This window comes from Alternaria conjuncta, assembly GCF_024043145.1.
Source record: "Alternaria conjuncta strain BMP 0040 chromosome Unknown scaffold_6, whole genome shotgun sequence".
NCBI classification, from domain to species: Eukaryota; Fungi; Ascomycota; class Dothideomycetes; order Pleosporales; family Pleosporaceae; genus Alternaria; species Alternaria conjuncta.
The window spans coordinates 1,966,366-1,985,338 of record NW_026250095.1 but is presented as its reverse complement, the minus strand read 5'-3'; the positions used below and the strand labels follow the sequence as shown (position 1 = coordinate 1,985,338).

The following is an 18,973-nucleotide window of genomic DNA, read 5'->3' as shown; positions in this document are numbered from 1 at the left end:
CACATTGATGTAGTACATTTGAATGATTTGCAGTTCCGGTTCTGCCTCTATCTCGGTCCCTCTATGAATGCGCACTCCCTAACCCGACCTTTGCGCTCTGAATGTTATCCAGGTACAGAGCCCCTACCCTAAGACTAGGCATCATCACACGCCTACTCACAAAAACAGGCTCCATCACGGCCATGGTACATCAGCCATCCACCCCTAGGCCCCCAGCAGTATATGGTACCGTCAGGCCGTTGAATGCCGTCCCCATATTGAGGGTCAACGGGAGGTGAACTCCAAACTGGAAACATGCCGTTGTTATGAGCGAACAGACGCTGATCATGCTGTACTGTCGCTAGGCGTAGCCGCTCTCCTATGCTGCTGAAGCTCCCACTTACTGGACGTGGCCTCCGCATCTCATGATTACGATGAGGCAGCCCGCGACCCATGCGTTCCGGTCTACTATTAGCGTTCGAGAGAGCAGCGCGCTGCGTGTCGTTTCGTGCAGTGCTTGTCATCACTGATTGTACAGCCGCGCGAGCCGTGTCAATGTCCATTTGATTAAGACGACGTAGTCCTCTCAGGCGACGAATCATGGAGCGAGCTTGCGCAAGGCTATCAAAACGCTGCTCTAATGACCCATTATCTTCGATGCGACGCTGGCTGTTGAGAGCCGCGTAAATCTCGTCGAGTTGTGCATCTAGTGCAGCGAGTTCTTCACTGTAGCCGTCGGTGGGCGAGGGCAATTGAGCATCGCGTGGAGGTAATGCTCCGTGGCTCAAAATCGCTTCGGCTGAGTTCGCACGAGAATGTCCGGGCGAGCGCATGATACTTCGAGGAGTCGGCGAGGACGGCTGTGGACTATAGGGACCAGGGATTGCAGGGTCTCGGGAAACACGATCTGTCCGAACCGTCTCTGCAAACCGCACGTTACGTGGTGGTGAGTTGATGCCATGCGCTTGTCCCATGGTCAAAGTGTCGAAGTCGTCCGCCAGACGATCGATTGTCTCGCCTCCAGATCGACGTGCGGGAATGCTGCGAGTAGCTGTACCCCTATTCCTGATGGTGTTCAGATTCTCCATGGTACCCTGTAAAGCCTCGACGAAACTGGGAACTTGGCGTCGCTGACTACTCAGTAGAGACGCAACATGTTCGCGGACTTGATCGCGCTCGCTCGGCAATAGCTCTTCGTCCAGCCAGTCAATCGGAATTGGGTGTACGGCATTGATGTTACGATCGCCGTTCAACGGGATGTAATCGGCATTAGCTGCCCTGCTGATAGCCGCTGCAGTACGGTATTGGCCGTAAATGGTGTGAAGTGTGCGATTCCTAGAAGCCATGTTGTTGTTGTCGGAGAGGTTGGGCTTGTAGACCTGCAAGCAGCCTGAGACGAGAATCCGCCCTTGGGACTGGTGTGGAAGGTGGGTTTTGGATAGTTTGACGGCGAGCTGATAACACCGGCGTACCTCGCGGGCAGCTTGTAGATATCGTTCGAAGCTTTAATCTATACCAGAGTTGAAGTAGGAGGAGATAACCCGTCGATAGCGGTGGAGGGGGCGCTCTTATATAGCTATGGCCGAACGCGGTCGCATCGCCATCAGCAGATCGAGTAACTTCACAACTGAGAGCTTTCACCTCTCCTTAGTGGCTGCAGATAAAGACAGTAATAGGAGATAGATTACGGTCAGTGAAAAGATCAAACGTGTGTGAGCTGTCCAGTTTCTCAAGCAACTCGTTGCAGCCACCTTCACCGTGGTCGCGACCCATCAGTCCCGAGGCTTGTCCAAAAACTGAGTTTTGTCGCCTTCGGCGAATTAAACGCGGAATCTGTCAGTCAACCATAGCCACTTCACACGTGCGTAAGGATATTGGAAGCATCTAGACCTTTCTACGACATCTGAGGTCCCTACACGCAGACCCATAAGTGATGTATTATGAGGGGCTTTATCATTTCGCTAATTTGGTTTATGGTGCAGTCGAGAAAGGCTAATATGCGGCTAATATGTTTTTTCGTCCACCTATTATGCATGCCTGAAAAGTGTATGCTGAATGAAATCGGCTATTCCCTGTCCTCCCAGGACGAACTACTTCCAAAATCCCATGCATACCAGTACTGATCCCACTCCAGGGACCGCGATGACGGAAATTCCGCTTCGGAATACGTTGGCTCCCCGTAAGCCTCAGGTGCACCTGCCTGCAGAAATTGGTCATACAAGCTATGACCCATTTGACGGCGTCTGTTGTACGCCTCAGCGGCACGGTAGTTAGCAACCTGTTGAAGAACCTCTTGTTGCTGACGCAGAAGCTCCTCGGAGTCCCCGCAATCAAATTGCGAGAAACGATGGACCATCCGATCGAACTCTTCATCCTCTCGCAAAGGCTCTTGGCGCTCGGTGTCTCGTGTTCCTCCGCTACCTTTTGCTTGCTTAGGGCCGTCCAGTGGTAGTTGCTCTTGCTTGGCTGCATCGAGAACGCGCATAGCTTTCACATGCCTTGTCCGAGCGATGGCAAGCGTTGCAAATCCGAATTTGCGTATCTTTTCGTCGTCCAAGCCCGAATAGCGCTCTCCTCTGATGTGAACTTTGTCGAGACATGCCCGTGCGCGGTCTATGCTTTCGATTACGCCCTCTCGATAACGTGATTGAGTGATGACCTGGTTCAAAGTCCTCATCGACTCGGAAAGACTGTCGTCGATCTTTTGCAGTTCCTGCCTCAGTGAGACAACTTCCGAGGCAGAGGGAAAGCGGGCCGGCACCAAAGACTCAGGTTCCGTTGGTGCAGTGGATGTGCTCCGCTGTGTCGGGGAAGAACCGGTTGTCCGAGATGAAACCGTTGTCGACGAATGGACCGTGGTTGGCGAAGAAACGGTTGATGCTTCTTCCGCATCCGCTTCTGACGTCTCCCAAAGATCATCGGCAAGCTCAAGAGCATCCACTACAAGCGCGCGGGAGTCAGACAAGGCGCCCTTGCACTTGCGTTCGAGGACGCGCACCTTCTCGACTGCACTGCGAGCTTTCCGAATGGCGCCGTATAGATCGCGCCGCGCAGCTGAGCTGGTGACTGTCAAAGCAAGCAACTCGAGACTGGCAAGATGCTCTTCCTGAAGCGCCAGTTCGCGGCTCGCAGCGCTGTGCTCCACGACTATAACGCGTGTCTTCTCGTCGAGCTTTGCGTCCTTGAGGAAGTCGGTGTGTCTGCTTGGCTTTCGCATCTTGCTGGAGCTAGATGATCGCGATCCACTACGACTCTCAGACTGAAAGACTGAGCTTGGCGTACTAACGGGGGGTGGAGGGTAGCCAGGGGGTACGGTACTCTTCCATTTATTTATATTCCGGCTACGCCCAAGGGCGCCTGACTTTGAGCCGCTCATGACATTGGTGTCAGCCTCCACATGCATGGAGGAATGTTTGCCCCGGGACTCCTGATGCTCCCTTGCCGTGTGGTAAGTCCGGTTGCTGGTCGTATCCGTGGTCGTTAGGTCCGCAGTGGTCGAGCGATCATGATCCATATCCTGTTGGACCGTCTCCAACAAACTCAAGGTTTCTTCTACCGCTTCAACAAATTCGTCGTCTTTGTAGCTGTTACTAAACAGCTCAGCGGTAACATGTTTGTGGACCGCAGCGCGTTCGCGAGACTGCAGGTCACGCAGATACGCGACCGGGACTGGGTGGACGACGTTGAGTTTAAGCCCGGTCTCTCTCACTGAGATGAACTCTGCGAATGGCGCATCTTCCACAGCTTTGATGCTTTTGTAGCGGCCTCCGATTGTGTGGACGGTTCGGGGAGCCATTGTAGTATTATCTTCCAGGGGAGTTGATGCTGGTGTCGGGTACTGGATATTCGCCGATAATTGACAGTACAGGTATCAGGAGAAGCGCGCGCTGTAGAAGTGTGCTCGGTAGAGGTGTGGTATAAGATCTTCTGTAAAGCTGCGGAGAGCGCGCGTTTATATACACATACGAGAGGGGTGTCCAGGCTCCAGCAGTCCCCTAGTTCTCGTCGTGTTTCTTGGCGCATGGTCAATTCTTCCAGTGCGTCATTGGGAGAAGAGAACCCGCTACGATGAACGATGAGAAGCCGTGCGCACTGCTATAGCAATTCTCGCGTGCCTAGCAAGCGCGCACAGACCCGAAACTTGATGCCCCTGTTACAATCGAGAATGAGATGAGACATATAGTTTGTCGAGTTTAACCATGATGACCTTCGAAAAGGCGGCCGAGCGGATGAGACCAGGCTCCATCCGGTTCCTCTGCAGTACCGATTCGATCACTCCAATAACCTCCTTTCTTAATACAGGTCTTATCCATACTCAGGCGGGGCGTGAAGGCGCTTGAGGCCTTGACTGTATTTTCCATGTGCTCCCATTCATCATAGTCGTGGAAATCGCCGTTCATATAAAACTCTTCTAAGGACTCTGGGAGAAGGGTCCTTACGTCGAAGTCGACATCAATCTGTTCGTAATCCTCCTTTCGGTAATAGCCTTGTTCTAGCGGCTCGTCATGTTCAGGGTCTCCCTCTTTTGCCATGTCGGGGCGAAGCATGCGCCATTGACAGTGGAGTACACGGAGCTTCTGGAACTCTCGGAGAGAAACAATCGCTGGGCCATCCTCAGGAGGTTCACTCTGTCAACTCATATCAGTTCGGAACATTGACGGGGGTTGGTGACTTACATCCGTGTCCTCCTCGCTGAGCATGAGCTCTTCCAACGAGCGGCCGGCGTGTGTAGCAACTGCTCGGATGACTTTCTTTGGTTCGTACCAGCTCGATTCGGACACCAGAGCATCACCACCGTCGTACGTTAGCTTCTTCAGATGCCGAATGTTCGCGAGTATGGTTGCCAAGCCATCCACATCGAAGACACAACGTCTGAAGAGTAGTTCTTCTACGTTGGAGCACGGAGCAGCACCTGTGGGGAATAAAGTGCGTATGACGTCCTCGCTAGGCGAACCACCCATTGCTTGCCCTACAAACGTCTTTACCGAAGGGATACTGAGATAAAAACACGCCCAGTCAGGAGAGCTGCTTCCTTCGTCCCGGGGAGAACGCACGGCGACCGTCTTGAGATGTTGTAGGGGAAGCTTTGGTGCCATGACCGGGTTCTTGTATCCTAACGCGATCTGCCATAGAACAAGTTCCAGACAGTCTTCCATGCCCACTTCTGAATGTCTGATGGTCGTGAGATAAGGTAGGTGGTGCAGAAGGACCGCGATTATGGCATCCTCAAAGCCTGCGTGAATTCGATCTTCGATAGATCCAATTGTGTCGTACGGGCGAGGTGAAAAGTTGTAGGCATGAGAGTATCGTCTCTGCAGATTCAATTCATCTACGCCGAACCCCGGATACAGATCTTGCAGCCCCCTTGCTGCCTCAATGAACAAGGCCTTCTCTTCTTCGGATGGCACAACGCCATGCTTTGGGTGGGAATTACGCAAACTCTCGTTCGCATTCCAATTGTATTGCCGGCTTTCTGGAAGATTGAGTTCCCTGATGTACCACCCTAGTCGAGGGTTTGCTATTACGTCTCTCAAGGTTTCCCAGAGAAGCGTACGAGCATCGGTCGTGTCGATGACCTTCCATTTCGCAAGTAGTCGTGCATGCTGTCTCAACAAGGATTTAAGTAGAGTCGCATGGTCTTTGCAGGTAAGGGCGAAATTGAGAGTCGAATCCGGGTCCAAGCTGTCAGCTATATTTAGCTTGAGCTCCGGTGGCAGCGTAATGAGAGCCATTCTGGTGTTGAGATGGGATGGCTCTCAACGGACACGTCGCATGCCATGCTTTATATCGCGACGAGCAGAGCATCTGGGCGGATTGCTAGAGCTGTACAAGCCTAGCGTAAGGCTGCGACGAGATGCTGTGCCCCTTGGGGAGGGGTGGAACGGCGCCGTGGCATGCGTAGCCGGCCCGCCGTCCAGCGCGCATCACTACACCGGGGGCCTGACGTCTGCCTGGAGGTCATGCACATCTCAGTTGATGCACGAGGTTGCAGGCTCATTTACATATAGGATCTTTTATTGCGCGGTGGCAAATAAAGGGTTAACAAAGAAGATGAAAAGGCGGTGGGGCAGCGCAGCCCACCTGGGCACCTGGGCAGGCGCGAAACTGACGCGTCTTTCGGCGCGATGCGCAAGCTTCTTCTCTACCACTGCCTACCACCAGCGGCAAGGTTCATGAAGAAATGCATCAGTAATCCTCCGATGCCCATCTTCTTATACCGCTTCTCTCCTCGACCGCGGGAATCAAACGCCATTCACCCACAATTGAAAGCGCACGCATTGAACTGAAACTACGAAGGCTACGGCTGGTATGCCCACTCGCTGTACAAATCCCAGGTCTAGACAGTTCAACATGCTACTATTCGACATCCTACAAGCGTAACATGTGTCGCATCTATGCTACTCAACTATCTTCCGACATCTCCGCGCCTTCTCGTCGTCAACAGCGAATTTGGCAGCTAGACCAGCTGCTCCACCAACGTCAGGCTTTGCCTCATTGCCGCACTCAGACCAGCTGCTCCACCTTGTCTGATCCACCTCTTCGTCGCCATATCCATCCTCATCCTCTACATCATCCGAAACAGAGAGATGCAAGTCCAACACCACATCGTCTTCGCCGATGAGGACTACAAGGGCGTCGGCGACGCTAATCATCTCGAGCATCTCCTCCCGCGCCGTTTCCCCCCCTTGCAAGAACTGGTCGGCAAATGCTGAAATCGCTTGTATACCGGGGTGGAGGGATAGTATACCCTGATAACGACTAGGGGGTCTGAGAGAAGAGTCGTCGACCAAGGCGTCAAATTCAGCCTGGATAGAGGTTGCGTATACCTTCAGGTTCAGAAGATCTGCTATAGAAGAGGACATTCGCGATGTGTCAATCCACTCCAATCCGAGTGGAGCAGCATGTCTACCAGGCTGATATCTTCGGCACTGCGCCGGGCTGCGACAGAAGCAGGCGTTGCTGCGGGTGGTCCAGGTGTTGGTGTCCGGTGTGAAAGTGACGTGTTTCTTCACTCGAGCCTTCGCGACTTTCGCTCGCGCTACATCCAACGACGAGAGCTTTCGCTTCACTGCAGATCTGAAGCTGACATGCGTCAGTACAGCCGGGTATTTCGTTTGCATCTGGGCATTACGTATCGCTTTCGAAGAGCTGTTGGTCGTCCACATACACCCTACGTCGCCTGGATGTTGTTTCTCCCAAGCTTCTTCGTACTTTTGCGAGTACTCCAGAAGCTCCACAAGCTCGACTAACTGATAGCGCGCCAGGTGCCAACACTGTCTGACTAGAGCGAACTCATTGCGAACGCGCGCTTGCTGCCAAGGGCCGCCACATCTCTGGAATACCTTGCCGAGCGCATCGAGGAACTGGAGACACATTTCCACTTCGCAGACTGGGCAATATCCGCCAGTGATGATATCTGAAGGATGAAGTTCATGTCCGCACATATTTGCAGGATTTCTGTTACGCGTCCGTGTGTTGCCGCGCTTGAGCTTTTTGTTGTCTTTGTCAGTGCGTCGATATGCAAGAAACTCGCAGTATTCTGTCGCATTCCGAACAATACCTGGCAGCGAGCCTACACCGTGCTCTTCCTGCCACTTGGTGAAGTGCTGCACATCTTCAGGCGAGAAGAGAATGGCTGCGGGAACGTACTCGGCTAAGGAAGAGGGCATGATGTGGAAGGTTGCTTTGATGTGAATGAGTGAGTATTGGAGGATCGCAAAACATTGCCAGAAAGCCCGTGCTTATTCTCGAGTTTGTTTCCGTCGACTGTTCTGGAAGTGAATGCGCAACAGCGAATGGCAAGTGGAAGATCTACTGAGAACAGGGTGTTTGCACAGTGCGCAGTCATATGTGTTTGGGTCATTGCGATGAATCATCCAAGAGTCAGGGCACTAACAATGCATTGTAGGATGAGTCTATCAATCTCCATCGAGGCCGCTACGTCTACGTCATACCCAACCGGGCGTTGCTCAGATCAATCCGCGTTACAGCTGGCTCAGCAAGACCCCCTAGGGCCCAGGTGTTCTTTGCATACAGTACCGGCGTTCAACCTCTCGGGCCTGAGGTCTCAACACGCTCGCCATCTTCCTATTTCCGCCCATTCCTTTCCGTCCTAGTCGCACCTCCTGCGCATTCGTATGTGGCCCAGATCTCATCACGACATCCCTTCGACATGATCTCTATATGCGATGTCCACCCCTTGTTTTCCATCATCCGAACCTCCTCCGCATCATCTCCTGGAACTTCTTCAATATCTCTCGTTGTATACGGTATAACATGCGTGACCTGATCTTTCTCATCAGTCTTCACGAGCAAGTAATCCGCAGTGCTCAGACTTTTCATAAACGTCTCGTTCGGCACCTCGTCTTTTCCATCGTGTATACGCGATATCTTATCCCCGATCTCGGGCCACCGAGGATGCAGTTCTGCAATACCCTCATGGTTGGATAGAGCAATGGCGTCGACGAGCTCGATATTCCACGGGCAATCAAACTCCCTGATGACCTTGAGCTGCCGAACGTTGTAGCGGGCGTTGGTCATGTTTGAAGTATTGATTAGAGTGCTCGACGAGGGTGCTGCGTGTTTTCCAGGTACATATGCCTTCGCGCTGCGCGAGTAAGTTTTTCGGGGCCGAGCGATTTGGAACCTCGTGTCGGACGCAAATTGGACACGCCTTGTCTTCGGAGCTTTTGCCTTCGATGAAGGGGTGTGATGGTTTGTGGTCGCTCCAGGCAACATTGTAGGAGCGTTGGTGCGGCAGTTTGGATCTGCGATGTCGCCAGTCCTTACACTGGCAGGATACCTCGACATGGCACGCGCAATGGCCACTGCATTGCCTGCTGAGCTTGTCTTCCGCGCTGCTTCAACTTGTTCCGGGTGCTGCTCTTCCCAACATCCTTCATTCTCTGCGTCTTCTTCATAGCGCATCAAGAGCTGTGCAAGCTCAAGTCTTCTTTTGTGCCAGATATGGCAGTAAGCGTCTCGATCCTCAGTACTCTGACCTGTCAGTGGCCTCCAAGGGCCCCCTTTACCATCCCAATCTTTAGTGATGCGCCGAAGTAGATTCAGATAAGCTACAACTCTGCATACTGGGCAGTATTCGTCATCGTAGTCCGTGTTGGGGTGAAGCGCATGACCGCATTTAGCTCCGATACGACGCCCAGTGTCGTCGAAGTTGCGAGCTTTTCCGGGAGAAACGTCAGAAAAGAGTGGTGGGTGGCACTCCGCGGTAAAACGTCGCTCTTCCATGCGATTGCGACCGGTGTAATTGTCCTGGATAGGGGAGGCGGACTGCGTTACTTGAAGTTTGTCTTGGAGTAAGCTTGCCAACATGGCATTTACTGCTGGCGTTCCAGCCGTCATTGCTAGTCAATGTTGCAACTGGGTAGGTGTTGACGAACAATGTATGTGGTTTTGGAATGGCTGTACATGAAAGTTATTTGGGAACAAAGAGTCGTTTTTTTAATTGTCCGCGCTGTCAGCTGCGGGCGAGCGCTGTCGTTCACTGTGACTTTTGCCATCTGTATACAGCCAACGCAACTACTTCGGCATAACGAGCCCTACATTGAAACGATTGCGGCGGGACTTCATTACAGCGTTGCCGGATCCGGTGGGCAGACGACTGACTTCGCACCCAACTCTACTCTTTTCACTGTAACATCGTATATTTCTCGAAGGTTCAATTATAATTGCATATTCGCATCTAACCCGCACATCTCAACAAAACAATCATCCCTCCACTTCATCAACCTAGCCATTTTCGGCAAGCCAACATTATTCTTAGGCACAGTCCGCTGTAACTCAAGTATCCACTCGTGAGCTTCTTGATCCTCCTTCGCATCATTAACAAACTGGAAAGTCACAGACTTATCCCTCTGATCCTGGTAAAGAACCAACACTTTCGCCCTTGTCCAGTCTCCTCCGGGAAGGCTAGAAAAAGCGACGCCGCCTTCAGTCAGGTCCTTGTAGATTTTGAAAACCTCAAAACCAAGCGGATGATCTCCTAGAAGTGTTTCGGAGCCGGGAAGCAGCGGCAGACCTGCTCGCATTTGCGCGTGGAAGGAATTGTGTAGGACGTCGATTTCGTCTGCGTTGCGGACGTGGAATATGGCGTGGACTTTAAAGTTGAGAAGCTGTTCCCATTCGTTGCTCATTAAGCTGGTGTCTAGCCAGGCTCCGACATCTGGTGGGCAACTGTACTTTCCAGCCACGTACGTGGGGCTTTTGCGCTTCCACTGATGTGTAGCCCGACCAGGCTCGAAGTTTGTCTCTGGGCTGAACTTTACGGATTTCTTTGGGCGATGCGGCTTGGATGTGGACTGACTTCCTGCGAACATTGTATTGAGGTCAGGCATTTGCACGGCTGGCGCTGGAGAGAGAGAGAGATTATTTCACCCGGTTCTCAAAAAGTGACAGCAATATATAATTTCTAGTGACTTCAATGCATGTGACATTGTGTATGTGAATGTGCAACAAAGGTCAAAACAATCTAACAGTGTTATCCAACGCAGGATGATGATGGGAAGCTCAAGATAGCAATACTCGATGAAGCACATGTCGACTCAATACGCATCCAAGGGTTGTACCAGTCCTCGTTCCGCATCTCTCGAAATCTAGGTAAGTGTCGCAAGTGCTGACCATAAGCCAAATCCGTAACTCCAGCGCCTTGTATGCTCTTTCCTCCACACCAGGCGTATCCTACAAAGCATCCCCTGCATCACTGCATCAATAAATTTCCTCCCAGGATGTTGACATGGTGCTCTACACGGCAGCATAGCCTCCTCTGCTTCCGCCTCCCTGTACAGTCCCCATGACCTTCCTTGCGAAATCCTTCGCAATGTACGGGATATCGCGGATCGTGTCTCCATGGGGCAAAAGGTCCCATCCGCGCGCTCCGTACCTGTTATAGTTGAGCCATGAGCCGAAGATGAGGTAGGCAGCGATCGCGAGGAAGAGACTAGATACTTATTAGAACACTGTGGAGATGTAGAGATAAGGTCGGGCAACTCACATGATGAAGAACCAGCCAAAGAAGCCCCAGTGGGAGCCACCGTCCGGCGACGGCGCATCCGCACAGGCGTACTTGGTCCGCCATTGCAGTCGCAGTGTCTGGACTTTCTTGTCTTTCTCTTCCGTCTCCATGTCGTAGCCACAGAAGCGCAGACTGTTGTCGTTGTCCTCACACTTGCTCTTGCCGCTCTCTTCTCTCCTCCTCAGCTTTTCTTCTTTCTTGTCGTCATCGTCCTTCTTGTCATCCCCTTTGTCGCCTCCTTCATCTTCCTTATCGTCATCCTGGTGCGGGCTCTTGTCCATCTCGTCACCCTCCAGTCCAGTCCTCTCCTTGTCGCAGACGAATTCGATGATCGCACGCTGGTTTATGCCTTCCTTCTTGTCATTGAACGGGAATCTGCCTCCGTTCAGCGTTGCCCTAACACCCTCTAATCCTGCATCATTGTTGCTCTTGGAGTGGCCTAAGTTTTCAAACTTGGCATCGATGCTCCTCCCGTTCTGCGTCGCATATGTTCCGGCGATTTCGATGGGAGTGATAGTGGAGTTGTCATCACTGCTCAAATCGATATTCTCTCTGATTCCACACACCCTAGACCCGTGATGGCACTCGGTTGCCAGACTACCGCCTTTGTGCCATTTGAGGTTGCTGCAGATGTCGATTGTAAAGTTGTACTTCCACTCGAGTTCTTTGGCGATATCAGACTCCTTGTAATGGACTACGTGCGGGCCGCCAAGCTCTTTGAAGTTGAAGTGCTGGCCATCTGCGAGGATGTCTTTGCAGTCAAAGGCATAGGCTGTGTAGGGAAGGAGGGATGTGAGGGCGAGAATTGAGAGCAGTGGCGCTCGGGACCGCGATGGTGCCATGGTGGCGCTGGTAGGTGATGCGAGTGTCGTGGTTGATGGAAGGACGACGGCGGAGCTTCGGGGACGGATACGCCGTTACGGAGATGATGAGGATCAGGGAGGCAGCCGTGGGCGGTTGTGCGACTGTCGCGACGTCGAGCGGGAAGGCACGAGGCGTTCGGGAGATGGATAACACGTGAAAGAGATCACTTGATCAGGGCAGCAATGTCGCGATGTCGCGTGAACCGACTCGGAGAGGAAAGATGGTGCGAATGACGCTGCACGACTCAAACGGCCGCTGCTTAGTCAGATCGGCGCATCAATCTCCGCCCACCAGATCATCCACGATCAACCGTCACATTCCCAGCCTCCCAGCACCTTTCAGAACGACATCACCATCAGAGCTCGTGCGCCAAGGCAATCATACAAAATCTGGGCTGCCGGTCATCTATACTCCTTCAGCTCGGGGATGAGACGCCGGACTTATCACCGCCTCACATTCGGCAATGGAGGTACCTTCTGCAGCGCGGTATTGGCTCTTCATGCAATCCACATCGCTTAGCTCTCGACTGTCATTTTCGATAGCCAGGTCGTATGTACAGCACGGGTGGCTGTCAGTATCGTATCTTTGAACTCCACGGAGCCGCCTTTTGAATACGGGCTGCAATACCTGGGCAGGTCTAAAAATAGAACGTCACGAGAAATAGCCTGGAAGTATCTTGTACATTTTTCGAGCTAACAGCTATCTAGTGTCTAGTCTACAGATCTATCCCCACACACCGTAACTCCAGAGGATGCAAGAATAGATATCGTGAGGATTCAGAACGACGTTTACGAGAGTGGCCGAAGTACCTGCCCTGGAAATCTCTCGTATCGAGCCGCGCTCATACAATCGATAGCCAACGCGCTAGTACAAACGCCAACGGCCCGAAAGCAAAGGATGTGTGAAGGCGATCGGATCGCGAAGTGACAGTTACAGTGCGGGAGAAACCAAACGCCACCCATGCGAGCTGGTCCGAATGACAAGAGCTTTGACCCAGCCGTATGAACCTAATCCAAAGCGACTGAGAGATGCGGAAAATGAGTGAAAGAAGATGTAAATTGGCAAATAGCAGATAGAAACACAATGTCGAGCGAGAAATGAGTGTAGAATGCGCCATAGAAAGACCGACATAGAGAATCTAAAGAAGAAGAGGGTATTCCCGACGCCGAAAGTGCGATGCTTTCATGCCATGCAATACCGGGGTGAGACTAGAAATTTTGAGACATTGGAAGAAGATTGGCACCCAGTGAGCCATTGATCTGCAAAAGGGAATTCGTGTCTGTCAAATCGATGAAGCCAAGAGATGCCGTCAATGCGATACAGTAGTGTAGCAAGGGCGAGGACATCTATTTGCCTTGGCCCGAGCCCCTGGGGTTGGCAGGCATCGGATACGGGAATGGAGCGTATGGGAGTTGGCCAGATCCGGAGTTGCTGCCGGCAGTTGAGGTACCTGATGGGGAGGATCCAGAGGAAGACATGGTGGTATTGGTTGTGGTAGTTCTGGTTTCAAGTGGCTCTGATTGAGATCGTTGTGGACGTTCGTGAAAGCTAGAAGAGGCTTGAGGTCTTGGGGACTGTGGACTCGAGGTATATTCTGAGTGATAGCGTAAGGCTAAGGGACGACTTTGTCGAGCAGTAGAGTCCGGAGTTGGCGTGCGTGAGGTAGGTGATCCTGTGATGATGATCGTAGGCGTTGAGAAGGATTGTTCAGTCGTGGATTGAGGAGTTTCCGTCGAGTCTTGGTTTGACGTAGAAGAGATGGTTGTTTGAGTTGCTTCTGTGGTAGTACAGGCACTGATAGACTTTGGAGAATTTGATGGACTGTGTGTGTCGGATGGGCGATTGCTCATATATCGGAAGAGAAGACAGTTGTGCTTATGCTTGACTCTGACAATTGATAATGTGTGCTTGTGACGTCGTTGCTGACTGAGTGTTGTCAGGAATCTGGTGAGAGAGGCGAAAGAGTGTTGGTGGTACTGTTGATTGGAGTGTTGTTGTTGGTGATGAGACTTCAAGTTGAAGGTTTCCAGATCTTATATCTCCAATCCCTCTTCTCTGGCCCCGGGTTTTGAGCTTATGAAGGCCCGGCTCTACGATCTCCGAACGTCGAAAATAGCAAGACTGGTGTCTAAACAGAGGAATTATCGAAGGTTTCGAGCCGATCCCGTGGTGCATAACCAGAATGTGGCTTGTTCCTACACGCTTCGGAGTCAAGCGTGTAGTTGCTCTAAGTAGGCTATCCAAGCGTCCGTAGTGTCGGTACTGCAAGCTCGGTATTGTGTCATAAGGTTGTATCCGACCAGTTGGAGAACGTAGTGACACTGCGGCGGGACCGGTGAGTGGGTATCGAGCGTGCACGGAGAGAACCTTTTTAGACGTGTGGCGCCCGGATTATGTCCTTCTTGAGGAGATGTGTAGACACCGGTAGCGACTGTGCAGCGGGAATACTGTAGGGCTGCTGTCGTCAGATGCTTATTTGAGCCGCAAGCACAACAACTGGCACGTGTATGTAGAGGAATGTTATGTGTGGTGAGATCAATCCACCTATTGGCATGCGTAGGAGGAAGTCTTTAACACAATGTGTGACAGATCTGTATTGCGGTATAGCTTGTTAGCGCATTGTTCTTCACTTCGCCGAAGATATACACGATCAAGTTTCCTTCTGGTGTCTTCTCGTATCGGGTGGCTCTCCAAGGAACCACCATGTCTTCACTCTGGTAAGCATTGCAAATAGTCAGGTACGGTAAAGAGCCGGCCGAATGTTTAACGCGGGTCGTATTCGTGACTTGAGGCGCTCACGCGACTTTGCCGTTGCGCATTTGGCGGGACCCCGGTTAGCGACTACTACGCTCGGTATGGCCGATGGACTGTTTCGATTTGTGATGATCATTTTGGCGCATTTCAAAACTCGATTGGAAAAGTAGGTGGTTAGTCCAATAGACTCGATACCTGCAATGTTCGTGTCGAATGCGCCGACGAGTCAGAGGCACTAACGGTCGCTAATATTAGCTGGTAACACGAGGTGTAGTCACTACGGAAGGATGTTACTCAGCTCCCGCCAAGCTGGCACTCTAGGCCGCGCGCCCGCATCCTGTTATGCGAAATCTGCGACCCGATCTGTATGCATGAAGTCATCGCCGCCGCATGAAAGGATAACTACGAGGTGGTGATGTCCAATGAAGCCTGTGGGCGTGGTGTTCGGAGAGTTTGTCAGCGATAGGGTTGCGCTCGCTTGATGAGTTAGTGGATGACCTTTGGCAGGGGTGCCACTTTGTGGACTGTTCCTTCCTTCCAGAAGATTACCAAAGGCGGATGCAAGGCACGCCATTCAATGCGACCTTCCACGATGGTGGCCATCTGATCTCAGATATCGGGTTGCTACGGGTCTCGAGGAATTTGGACAGCGGTGAGGATGCCGTCATACAGCCACATATACTACAGAGCCCGCCTGTGAATCTGGTGCACTTCAAGGAAAGCAGTCGGCACATGCAAATCGCACAAGCCATATGCTGTTCCCATATTCATCCTAACATGTGCATCGGTGACCGGAACCAAGAGATCTGACCTCAAGTTGACCGACTTCAGCTGTTGCGGAGATGCGTCGGGCTTCGGGTTAGCCAAGAAGGGCCCTTAATTAGCCTTGACTGCAGCAAATCTCTCTTAATTACCGGACTTTGCAATTGCTTCAAGTGATTGCTTAACATATGCTGACACAATCGCGTTTCGCGGCAGGACAAATTTGGTATTTGTGTTCACCGCGAAACAAATTTCTGCTGCTTACTGAATGCGATCCATGGCTAATGTAATCGCCTGCGACAGTCATCGAAAGGCGGCGAGAAGCGATCGCGGGTGAGTAGTCATCGCTCGAAGACGTATAGCATACACAGCGCCGATGCACAAAAGAAGTGTGAACACTGCACCGCGGTATTGACCAGGTGACAACTCGAGTGTATGTCAGCCGTTGCAATAGCTACGACTGCGCTTCGAGCTGCTCCTCGACATGAGAATACCAGTCCACGGTGCCAGCTTCCCGCGGAGCTGAATCATCCCACAATATTGACATCAAGCGGTGTAGAGGTATCCCGAGAATATGAGAGGCCGCGCGTTTGTCATGTTTGATGGAACCAGGTATCGATATGAACGCGTACGCGAGTGTCGATAGGCATTTGCGAACACGGTCTTACCGGCGAGTTGCCGTTCGTGACACGGAAGTTGAAGTAAGATTATTGTTTCAGCCGCGAGATACTGGTCTTGGTAGACAACCTTACAACAGTCGTGGTAAGCACACTTGTGGTGCGTAGGAGATAGAAGATCGCGAAGCGAACAATCGCTGGGCCGCCGATATAGTCGGCAAGGTTCGCCATTTCGGGTCATACCGTCCTTACGAATGGCGATGCGATATTACAAGCCGTGCCAAGGATGCTTTCTCGAGGCGCCAGAAGGTATTCTCTTGAAATCAAAATGAAGAGATGCTGTCTTGGGACCGAGAGAGATGTGGAGTAACTGCACAAAGCTTCCAGCCTTACACGCGTAAGGTTCTGTATCAGAGTCCCGTTCTGCTTGACTGAGTAGGAAGACCGTCTCCAAGGTCAAAGATATTCTGTTAGCGATACGACAGACGATTCGGGAAGTTGCCTCAAACCATTCTGCGAGGGGAGGCCTGTTGAAAGGCCATTGCGAAGTCGTGAGAATGAGAACGACGCACGCACGTGACGTAGTCCAGTAGGACTGTCCTCTGTTGAAACGATCAGTAAACAAAACGCCATCTTCCCCAGGACGCATTCCGCTTGCCCACATTTCGCGAATCGAGGTGTCACGGCTAAGCCGCAGCTAGTCGGTGTGCGATGAAGTGTCAGCCTGGACGCACAGATGCTGGTCAGAGCTGTGGCATGACGAACACGATGACGGGCGAACAAAAGCAATACTGCGCTTGCAGTGAGATACCACTGTGAGTCAAGAGCTCTTTGCAGTAACGGTGAGCATACGAGACGCCATAGGGAGATGTTGATCGCGATGGTTGAGCGGTCTGGACGCGAGATTGCTGCATGCAGCAGTCACGCTAGCATCGCGTTCGCGTTGACGCCAGATCACATGCACGCGTCAATGACGTCAACCATGCTATTCAGTCACATCGCTTCTTTGTCCAAAGTGCATTGCGAAGTTCGGAGCGTTGCAGTAAAGTTTCGACTAGTACATCTAGATGCTCTTCCCGTGCCTATGTCGCCATACCTCTGCACACTAATCGGGAACCTGCATGTTAGATCTAAGATCGATCGCCTAGTGAGTGAAGTCTCCAGGAACTAGAGAGATGGCATTTGCTATTGACCATGATGTAGATGGCTGTGTGCCTGAAACTTCCCCATGTTCCGGTCCACTTGGTAGCCACACCTATGGACTGTTCGCCCTGGACTATGACGGATCGAGAGGAGTTCCTGAACGACCCCTTTAACTATGACCTCTTCACTTAACGCAAATGGCTAGTGAAAGCGACAGCGTGCCTGTAGCCTAGACTTCCCAGCCTGCGCGGCAGCGGGTAACGCAGTGAGACGAGGGATCTGCTAACCTCAGGCCTATCCAAGCATGCAGAACCCCGATCGTTGACGTAGCAAACACCATGACATGAAGGCGATCGTACGATACCTCGCATTGCGTCCTTGGGGGGCATAGGACACACGCTACGTCGAGGCAGCTGGATGTGTATAAGAACACCTAGATTCGCCCTTTCATATTCATCATTCAACTCACCAACTCAGCCATCTTCACAACTTCCACAACACACTTCCACAACACACTTCCAATCAACCACCACAACCATCAACATGTCTGCCAACCCAGGAAACGTCGTCGGAGGCCACAAGGCCAACCTCAACAACCCCAGTACGTTTTCCGCCTCATCTTCTGAAGTTCAAGACTGACATACTCCAGACACTTCCGACGAGTCCAAGCAGCACTCCAAGGAGGTGCTCCAGGAGATCGAGAACGGTGGTGACGCCAACGCTGTCTCCTCCTCCGGCGGTGACAAGAACCCCAACAACGTCGCCGGTGGCCTCAAGGCTACCCTGAACAACCCCAACACCTCTGACGAGGCCAAGCAGAGCGCTAAGGAGAGGCTCGGCCAGGAGTAAGCAGCTATGAAATCTTGATAGAGGCCTTGATGCCTATGGGCGGATCGAAGAGGAGGGAGGCATTAAGCCTAGACTCGCGACCCTGATCGTGCAGCTTTACCAATAAATGATACCATCAACACAATCCTGATCATCTCTATCTTGTCGTGAAGCCCTCTTGTTTGCACACCTTTACACCCAAGTGTGCACCGTTTCCAAATGTATTATCAATCCAGGGCCGACTCTGCCTACTCTTGCTCCTTCTTAAGCAGCCCCATGACAACCTCGACGACCCTCCTGAAACCCTCCATCTCTTCCTCGACTGTCCCGCCCATACCCGCACTCGCAAAGCTCGAAGAGTTGCCCACATATACCGGTTTCCCCGTCTTGCGTGCGAGGACCTTGGATAACCGAGTCGCGAAGTCTAACGTTCCGCCGTGGGTGTAGAGGGGGGTGCTCAGGGTTTCGGCAGGTTTGGCTCTCTGTGAACACGCGTTAGCACACGCACTTGTGAGGATGAGGGAAGTATATGGAGTGACTTACATTTGGCATCGCGTAGACGAAAGATCCGAGAGGTGCAGAGGACGCGGACTCGGGTGTCGCGGTAGTGAGGAGAAGCAGTAGGTTTGGGCCATTGCTGGTGAGCTGGAGGTGGATGTTTGTGTGTGGCGCCTTGGGGAGGGGGAACGAGACTTCGATAGGCGCGCGCGACGCGTTGGTATCTGTAGCTGAAGCAGCCATTGCGGGTGTTGACAAGAAGTTAGGAAAGGGAAGTTGCGATGATGGCCGGAGGCAGGTGGGGCAACATCGCGAACCTCACCCGCGAGATTGTCCCCGCGACCAGGTCCCTGCGTGAGAACAATCTCAGTTGTATCACACAACGCTACGGTCAGCTGTCCAACTCTGGAATCACGACATAGTCAAGACTCCAAGTTTTCCTTTATATCACTCGCAGCACACGTCTCCAACACCAAAGACAAGACCGTTGCGCAAA

At 52.2% G+C, this 18,973-nt stretch overlaps 9 protein-coding genes across 9 annotated transcripts; 1 reads left to right on the top strand and 8 right to left on the bottom strand.

Annotated features, from left to right (window-relative positions):
- Positions 1 to 340: 340 nt before the first annotated feature.
- Positions 341 to 1,325, bottom strand: J4E85_005079 (uncharacterized protein; the record flags this gene model as incomplete). Its single annotated transcript, XM_051469329.1, has 2 exons — positions 341 to 358; positions 384 to 1,325. 2 exons carry the CDS (start codon positions 1,323 to 1,325, stop codon positions 341 to 343), a joined length of 960 nt encoding a protein of 319 aa, XP_051327544.1.
- Positions 1,326 to 2,044: 719 nt separating this feature from the next.
- Positions 2,045 to 3,775, bottom strand: J4E85_005078 (uncharacterized protein; the record flags this gene model as incomplete). The annotated part of the gene is made up of 1 exon (XM_051469328.1): positions 2,045 to 3,775. One exon carries the CDS (start codon positions 3,773 to 3,775, stop codon positions 2,045 to 2,047), a length of 1,731 nt encoding a protein of 576 aa, XP_051327543.1.
- A 397-nt stretch (positions 3,776 to 4,172) lies between these two features.
- On the bottom strand, positions 4,173 to 5,711 carry J4E85_005077 (uncharacterized protein; the record flags this gene model as incomplete). Its single annotated transcript, XM_051469327.1, has 2 exons — positions 4,173 to 4,607; positions 4,656 to 5,711. The coding sequence occupies 2 exons, from the start codon at positions 5,709 to 5,711 to the stop codon at positions 4,173 to 4,175; spliced, it is 1,491 nt and encodes a 496-aa protein (XP_051327542.1).
- Positions 5,712 to 6,377: 666 nt separating this feature from the next.
- J4E85_005076 (uncharacterized protein) lies at positions 6,378 to 7,649 on the bottom strand (the record flags this gene model as incomplete). The annotated part of the gene is made up of 2 exons (XM_051469326.1): positions 6,378 to 7,048; positions 7,148 to 7,649. The coding sequence occupies 2 exons, from the start codon at positions 7,647 to 7,649 to the stop codon at positions 6,378 to 6,380; spliced, it is 1,173 nt and encodes a 390-aa protein (XP_051327541.1).
- Positions 7,650 to 7,923: 274 nt separating this feature from the next.
- J4E85_005075 (uncharacterized protein) lies at positions 7,924 to 8,520 on the bottom strand (the record flags this gene model as incomplete). The annotated part of the gene is made up of 2 exons (XM_051469325.1): positions 7,924 to 7,988; positions 8,103 to 8,520. 2 exons carry the CDS (start codon positions 8,518 to 8,520, stop codon positions 7,924 to 7,926), a joined length of 483 nt encoding a protein of 160 aa, XP_051327540.1.
- A 1,142-nt stretch (positions 8,521 to 9,662) lies between these two features.
- On the bottom strand, positions 9,663 to 10,334 carry J4E85_005074 (uncharacterized protein; the record flags this gene model as incomplete). The annotated part of the gene is made up of 1 exon (XM_051469324.1): positions 9,663 to 10,334. One exon carries the CDS (start codon positions 10,332 to 10,334, stop codon positions 9,663 to 9,665), a length of 672 nt encoding a protein of 223 aa, XP_051327539.1.
- A 406-nt stretch (positions 10,335 to 10,740) lies between these two features.
- Positions 10,741 to 11,853, bottom strand: J4E85_005073 (uncharacterized protein; the record flags this gene model as incomplete). Its single annotated transcript, XM_051469323.1, has 2 exons — positions 10,741 to 10,936; positions 10,991 to 11,853. The coding sequence occupies 2 exons, from the start codon at positions 11,851 to 11,853 to the stop codon at positions 10,741 to 10,743; spliced, it is 1,059 nt and encodes a 352-aa protein (XP_051327538.1).
- Positions 11,854 to 17,694: 5,841 nt separating this feature from the next.
- J4E85_005072 (uncharacterized protein) lies at positions 17,695 to 18,000 on the top strand (the record flags this gene model as incomplete). Its single annotated transcript, XM_051469322.1, has 2 exons — positions 17,695 to 17,752; positions 17,801 to 18,000. 2 exons carry the CDS (start codon positions 17,695 to 17,697, stop codon positions 17,998 to 18,000), a joined length of 258 nt encoding a protein of 85 aa, XP_051327537.1.
- A 227-nt stretch (positions 18,001 to 18,227) lies between these two features.
- On the bottom strand, positions 18,228 to 18,720 carry J4E85_005071 (uncharacterized protein; the record flags this gene model as incomplete). The annotated part of the gene is made up of 2 exons (XM_051469321.1): positions 18,228 to 18,461; positions 18,523 to 18,720. The coding sequence occupies 2 exons, from the start codon at positions 18,718 to 18,720 to the stop codon at positions 18,228 to 18,230; spliced, it is 432 nt and encodes a 143-aa protein (XP_051327536.1).
- Between the last annotated feature and the right edge of the window lie 253 nt (positions 18,721 to 18,973).